Here is a 7,630-nt window from a genome sequence, read left to right as displayed (position 1 = left end):
CGACTGAGGTGCCCTTGAGCAAGGCACCGAACCCCCAACTGCTCCCCGGGCACCGCAGCAAAAAATGGCTGCCCACAGCTCCGGATGTGTGTTCACGGTGTGTGTGTTCACTGCTGTGTGTGTGCGCTCTTTGGATGGCTGACACGGCAGAACCTGAAAACACCGCGAGCGTCATCCGCGCTTTAGTATGTGTGTAGTAAAAGTGCGCCGCGCCATCTGCCATTCATTCATTGAGGAAATCATGGCGCCTTAAGCGTGATATCAGATGCTTCTACAGATTTATAGTATTACAATAGCATTTCACCTGAGCAGTTCTCCCTACTGTTTACGTTCACTTAAGATGTAATCAACTGTGTTTACATGAATACCCATCAAAACTGACAATTCGACATCATTTTGTGTGTAATTCTCTGTTTATGCAACTCGAAAGTGTACTCGCGCGCTGAGACGTGCTTTCTGTGTGTGTATGCTTCGGTGTCTGCGCTCAGAAAACCGGACCGAATTGAGTTCTCTCTTGTGTCGTCAGATTAATCCATATGTCTGCTCTTCTCTTACTCCCACATATTGACATTTTTGAACGTTTTATGCGACGTGCAGCAAGTGTATGTTAGCTTTTGTCCCGCCGGTTCATATGTATGCATCTAACCTCCGAACTACGCAGCAGATTCGTTCTGAATTAATCTCTTCCCAAATCGTCCCTCCCTAACATTTTCGTCTCGTTTTTAAATCGCTGACGAAAATGTCAATAGATTTACATCATAGTTTGTGTCAAAGAGAGTTTTAGTTCGTTATCGTCTCGTTGACGTTGGTGAAAAAAATTTCGTTGACAAATTATGACGAAAATTATTCGTCAACGAAATTAACACTGCACTGAAGTTACCACACCTATCCAGAACTCTCGTTCTAAACACAGCGCAGATGATAACATTTCCCGTCACCTCAATAAACCTCACAAACTTCAAACTACAATAACACAGGACAGCTATAAAGAGTCCATAAACAACAGGAGAGCCACAATCACGTAAAAAAAAAAAGTCTCACTCTAGCGGACACAGACCTCACACTGAGAAATAAACATGAGCACTACCATTCAGGCAGAGTGCAGGCAAGATGTGTGACAAGAACGATTAACTGGCGGTTTGCAGTCTAAAATCAATTTTACATGTACAAAAAAAGCCAGTGCAATGCCAATAGATCTGCCTTAATCCTATTTCCTTAAGATGCCTTAAAATCCACATTCTCAGATTCACACTAAAATAAATACAGTTCTTTCTGTACTCATGCACTCAGCCTTACGTTTGCTTACAAAAAAAACAACAGCAGTATATTCATCTTTATCTATCTTTGTGGTATAAGAAAAAAGATGCAGCAGACATGATGCTAAGGTACAAGACGAAGAAACCTGTCCGTGTCTCCCTGAAATTGACAATTCAGTTCTCATAAACTGCTGTCTGCAGGGGAGTTCATATGGTTTAGGAGGGGCCAAGAAAATAAATAAATAAATAACAGTGCTGCCTTGGAGCAAAATGTATTTTCTTTGTTTCAACAGGAATCCAGGGACCTGGGGGGGGGGGGCGTCTGAGACGTTCTTTATGTTGCAAGAGAAAAGGTTAAGAGACCAAAACTGGCAAATAAAGAAGGGGAAAGAACTGTCTGGAAATTTTGGAAATACATGCCAACAGACTTCGAAGACATGCCCTGGATCCGAGCGCTTTCATCCTGTCTGAAACCTGAGCCGTTCAGCAAAGGAAAAAAAAAAAAACACTCATCTGTGAGGCACTCAAAACCAAGAAAAAAAATCCATTATTGATCGTGTTTGTTGTGGGACAAAAAAAAAGAAAGAACCTGCCAGAGTGGACGGCACTTGGGCGGACACTGAGCTTCAGACCAATTTAAAGAGTAAAGAGGAAGAACCACATTAGCACAAAAGATATGGACACACTGACACCTAATCAAAAGCACTACCCACAAATCCCTGCAAATCACTTCAGATGGACACACGCATCACTGACTGACATCATTGGTATCTCACACTTTGATGCACAGGTCTGCACCACAATGGCTAAAACATCATAAAAAAATTTAAATAAGAGAATGCTTAAGCAAAAAAGACAATGTCAGCATCAAGCAAAAGTTTTACAATTCTGACCTTGGGTTGAGCGCGTCGAGGAAAGGCAACCTTAGGATCAATCTGTGCACAAACAGAGAAAGAAGAGAGAGAATGATGAGGAAAAAAAGTCTCATATGAATGCAGTTATCCAGGCCTAAATTCATCATAATACACTCTTTCATACTTCAAGAAATCATCAACACCATCAAGCTTTGGAATTACAAGCATGGATGGGTCATACTGGAATGATGACATTAACTCTTTGGCTTGTCATCTTGTTAATTTCAGTTTGTGTTCCATCTAGTGAAGGTGTGCAGACAAAGAATTATCAGAGAAACTATTTCATGCTCCAATGTCACACTTGCTTCAGCCTTAATACAGCTTCTTATAAAGAGGAGCTTCAAACAATCTCATACAGGCAGACGTAGTCAAGAGGAAAAACAAACAGATCGAAATTGGGCTCTTGCAGGAAATTACTTGTCCATGTTCAGCAAGGCAAAGGCTTTAGATTGTAGCAAAACTCCTAGTGTAGATTTGAACGTTTGCCTGAGGGCTCTGCAGCATATAAGTGTGTATCATTACAGACAAGCTTTCTAAATAAAACGCACACACACACTGACTGTTTCTTGCTGGACAGAATCCTAGGAGTCATTTTTTGCCTTCTCTATATGTGTGTGTTGTCCATATGTTGGCCATTTTAAATATAGATATGTCGATTCAATGTGCTGTGCACAGGGTAATTATTCTCTGAAATGACACACTGGTGTCCACTGAACTAAACCCTTTTACTCCCATAATTCCGTTTGACTGAGCTGTGATTGTTATCTCCCCAAATCAGGTCAATTAGAGAAATGGATTTTGTAACACCTGAGTATGGAAACCTTCTCTGTGATGAATTTTATGTAGCAATTCGTTTTAGCAATTAGCCTGAGGCTTAACCAATTCAACCTCAATTACTCCATAGAAACAAGCCTGTATGAACAGAAACAATATTACGCTTTTGAATTTCAAATCAGTAGAAATTAGGTGTCTTTTTCCGTACAGCCTGAGAGCAAATATCCCATTCTGATGAATGCACAGATAAATTGAGAAACATTTGTGTGTATGCTTGGTCTGTAAATAAAGGCTCCAGATCAACCTGATGTAGGTTTTTGAGTTTATGCATTTGCAAATGGTCCAGTAACAGTTATCTGATCAGATCTCCAATTAGATCAATAAGCTGCATCTATGAGGTCAGGACCTTAAAGGTCATCACTAATTAGGTCTATTAGTACAAAACATTTTTACTACCACTGCTGGTGCTAGATCAGTCAAAACAAAAGCAAAACCACTGTAGTCCCAGCCATTCAGTCAACCAAACTAATCACAAACAAAAAAAAATCTTTAAACGTAGTTATAATCTAAATCAAACAGCAGACAGCAGTTATTAAGCCAATATGTAATTTAGACTCAAGCACACATTGTGTAAATAAAGTCCTGTGTATTTCCAGATGAAGCAATTACTGAGCTTCTCCCATCTCAGCAGTAACCGTTTAATGTGTTGGGGGCCTTTTACTGCTTTCAGATAGAGGCCTCGTTTACATCTGGTATTAACATCCTTTTTGGCTGATCCAATCACAAGTGGTTAGCGCTAAATATGAAAAGAGGCTCAAAGCATTTTGCTACAGGATTATTCAAACCATTTTTGTTGGAAGTCAGAAACTACCACATTATATTTGTAAAGTACTCTTAGCTGGTTCCATGCTTAAAATAACCATATAATCATAAAGACAGCTTACTAAGTTTTAAAACACAGTCTATGTTTGTTTTTTAAATATGCCTGGTAGATGCATCCTCCACCAAACGTTCCTCTTCAAAAAGACATCACTCAAAGTGTTTACTGTTCCCGTACTGTAAGAAACTCAGCACTGATTGCAGGAGACGAGATAACAACCCCCCACTGCGATAAAAAGCTCACAGAAATCTAATTTCAGCTGAATACAAGCAACACACAGCACAGCCATGAAACCTCACTGCCAGTCATAATTATTCATTACCGTCAGATTTACAGACCGCGTCAGACACGCAAGTGTTTCTGGAGCACAGAAGAGTTGGAGAATGAAGACAGCGTGTGGCGTAGAAGCTCCAGGGGCCTCATGTATAAAACTTCACGTAGATTTCATCCTAAATGTGTGTATGCACAAAAGTTAGATTTTGCGTACGTACAAAAGTTTTCAGATTTATAAAGCCATGCGTACGCCAGAACCTGCGCAAAATTCCCTTTGTAATACCCAGTCAGCGGAAGATCGTGCGTACATGAATCTCCACCCCGCCTCCTCCCCGAAATAGCCATTTATGGAGCTTACAACGCCTAGTTTTAATATGCATAACGTCATCTGCCTATCATTGCCATGCATATTCCATCCACGTGACACCATGTTTAACACAGTTAAACAATATTGGGAAGAGCACGAAAGGGGTTATCATTAGGCTACTGTCTGTGCGCAACACCTGTGAACAGAGGTCCTACTGTCATCAGACCAATGGACTGTTTGATCAACGAGCGCATCCTTTCCATAAGCTCCAACCGTCTATTTTCCAAAGCCATCAGACAAAGTCAAGTTCACAAAAATTATCATTATTATTCGCGCAAAAGTATTTTCTCAGAACATGAGTTTTGCCATTTAGAACACAATTTAAAGCGGAATTGTCATGCACCAAGCAATCCTCGCTGTGATTAAAACATTAAATTGCATACCACAGGAAAATTGTTCGAAAGCAGCACATCCACTGCAAACATTTCTGTTTAAATTCATATAAAAATGAAATAATATTTCTGGATAATAATTTCATGGAATTTCAGTGCTTAACTTCATTATTCAGAGTGTCATATTTAATCTAAACGTGTATGTCAAATGTAAAACAGACTTTAAAATCATTCTGTTTGCTTCCTTATTTCGCTCCCTCCAGTAAAAGAGCGTGTACGCATGGTCTAGAGCAGGGGTGCCCAACCCCGCTCCTGACGATCGACTGTCCTGCAAAGTTCAGCTCCAACCCTAATCAAACACACCTGAAGCAACTAATTAGGGTCTTCAGGATCACTTAAAAATTAAAGGCAGGTGTCTTTGATTAGAGTTGGAGCTAAACTTTGCAGGACAGTCGATCGCCAGGAGCAGGGTTGGGCACCCCTGGTCTAGAGTGTCCGTACAGTGTGCACATATTTACGCCTAGTTTATTTTTTATAAATCCCGATATGTGCATGGAAAATGTATAAACGTTGCGTACGCACAAAATGGGCATGGAAATGTGCGTACGCAACGTTTATAAATCAGGCCCCAGGTGTTCGCCATAGTTTGTCTGACATTTAAGTTTTGTGGGGGGGTTTTCTACAAACATACAAAAAAAAAAAATCAACGCACAGCAGAGAAGTGTCATTTTCAGAATGCCAGCACACTGACTGATGTAACTATATATTTCTATTATGAATATTCACATTTTCAACACTCTAGGGATCATTTTTACAGTATCTTCATACTTTGATTTGAATTCTGTACAACTGAACAGAATACAGGAACTGAGCTGTGAGAACTGAGTTTCTAATTTAGGCTATAGAGCAGGGCTGTCCAAACTCGGTCCTGGAGGGCCGGTGTCCTGCAGAGTTTAGCTCCAACCCCAATTAAACACACCTGAACCAGCTAATCAAGGTCTTACTAGGCATTGTGTTGAGGCAAGTTGGAGCTAAACTCTGCAGGACACCGGCCCTCCAGGACCGAGTTTGGAGATCCCTGCTACAGCGGAATGCAAGATTATTATATAAAGACATGTAAAGGAAAATATCAAATCCATGTGAGATGAGTCTCAGGTGACTGTAAAAGGAAAGAAAGGGGAAATCCAGAGGTGTCCCTTCTGTTCAGAATGTTATCAGATGAGTTCATAACGGTTATATCTGAATCATTTCCAAGATAAACAAGGACAAGCTATGTTATATTATGTAGTACTTTAAGTATACATCATTTATATTTATATGATAAATGATGTATACTCATATTATACAGCTAGATACACATGTACAGAAAACACATATACAATGTCAACAAATCATAAGATTTACAATGCAGTTCTGGCCCTGTATGGCAAGTGGCAGTTCCGATCTCTTTCACACTGGCCCTGAGCCATCCATATTGTTAAGCCTGATATGCAAGTATGTAAAACTCTGTCGACTCAATCCGACAAAAAAGCTCACTTTTAAATAAAGATGCAGGAAATAAACAGAGATGAGAAAGGAAAAGAAAAACTCTGCGGGAAAGAACTTCATCTGAATGACATCTGTCTCAGTGCACATGCTCTATCCTCACAGTTAACAGAAACCAAACGTTATGAAGCGATACATACCGTCTTGGAGTCTAATTCGTGGTGTGGTTGTGCTAAGACTTTATCTACACTGGAAACATCTGCAAACGTGATGAAGCCAAACCCTCTGTGGAACAAAAACACAAAACACAGTGAAGGTCAGGAGATAACTCCACAGAAGAGGCAGAAAAATTGTGACAGCATACAAAGTGCTCTTGTATATTTGCTGATACACTCAGTGAAGGCAGGGGTGTTGCAATCATTATGACACTTCTAGAAATTTCCACTTGTTAAGAGATAATCACAACTTCAGAGTGTGTCACTGCTACACTTTTTTACACAAATTGTTCTTATGCCCTTGAATAAAGTATAGATATATAATATATATGCATTATACAAACACATGAAACGCATACAATGCACAGGTAGAAAATATAATAAACACTGTCCAGAAATATTGGCAGGTCTGGTCAGTCATTTATAGCACATCAGATATTTTTACAGGGGAAGTGAACCTTTAAAGCCCACTAAAAACTCAATTTAAATATTATTACTATAAATTATAAAGTAAATTAAATATTCTATTGTAATTTAAATATTCATATTTGACATGAACTGACAAAATTAAGTTTAAGAAATTCACCCACTCAACCAAAACCAACATTCTTCTTTTCTAAACCAGACTTCTCTCATTTTTAGGCCCTATAGCCCCTTGTGCATGTCTTTTTTTTCTCAGTGCAAGTGGGTAAAGTTCATGAATAGTGTTTTGAGCACAATTAATTCTGTTAATGTTTTTAGATGAGATTCAGTGGGTTCTTAGCCTGGTTTAAATTGAACAATAGAGGTCAAATGGCATCATTGCTTAGAAGCTCACGCTGACAAAAAGAAAAAGTTTATGAAATAAACTTAAATATTTATGGATTATACATAGTGAGGGTATTATTTTTTTCCCATTTAATGTAATTACAAACACTTTGTACAACATTTTTTGTTCTACTGCATCTCTTTGAAATGCCACTCCAGCGCTACAAATATTCCATCTTTCAAAAAAAATATGGAATATTGCTAAAAAAAATACTAAGAAAATAAACAAATATAAAAATTTGATTTATAAATCTCATCATTTTAAATTATTTTCAGTACTCGACCACTTTAATAAACAATATCATAAAAAATATATATATAATAATA

The 7,630-nt window shown here is 38.7% G+C and overlaps 1 protein-coding gene across 3 annotated transcripts in view; it reads right to left on the bottom strand.

Annotated features, from left to right (window-relative positions):
- The window catches only part of LOC107697461 (RNA-binding protein Musashi homolog 2-like), a 112,652-nt gene that overhangs the window by 103,388 nt on the left and 1,634 nt on the right, over nt 1-7,630 (bottom strand). For all 3 annotated transcript variants that reach the window (XM_016498264.1, XM_016498265.1, XM_016498266.1), the window contains exons 4-5: nt 6,482-6,566; nt 2,150-2,191 (exon numbers count right to left, since the gene is read on the bottom strand). In XM_016498264.1, coding sequence (XP_016353750.1) covers nt 2,150-2,191; nt 6,482-6,566 — 127 coding nt within the window. The remainder of the gene's footprint in view (nt 1-2,149; nt 2,192-6,481; nt 6,567-7,630) is intronic.

The sequence above is a fragment of the Sinocyclocheilus anshuiensis genome, unplaced genomic scaffold, assembly GCF_001515605.1.
Source record: "Sinocyclocheilus anshuiensis isolate Anshui unplaced genomic scaffold, SAMN03320099.WGS_v1.1 scaffold939, whole genome shotgun sequence".
Taxonomy (NCBI): domain Eukaryota; kingdom Metazoa; phylum Chordata; class Actinopteri; order Cypriniformes; family Cyprinidae; genus Sinocyclocheilus; species Sinocyclocheilus anshuiensis.
This window is presented reverse-complemented; position numbering and strand designations above follow the sequence as displayed.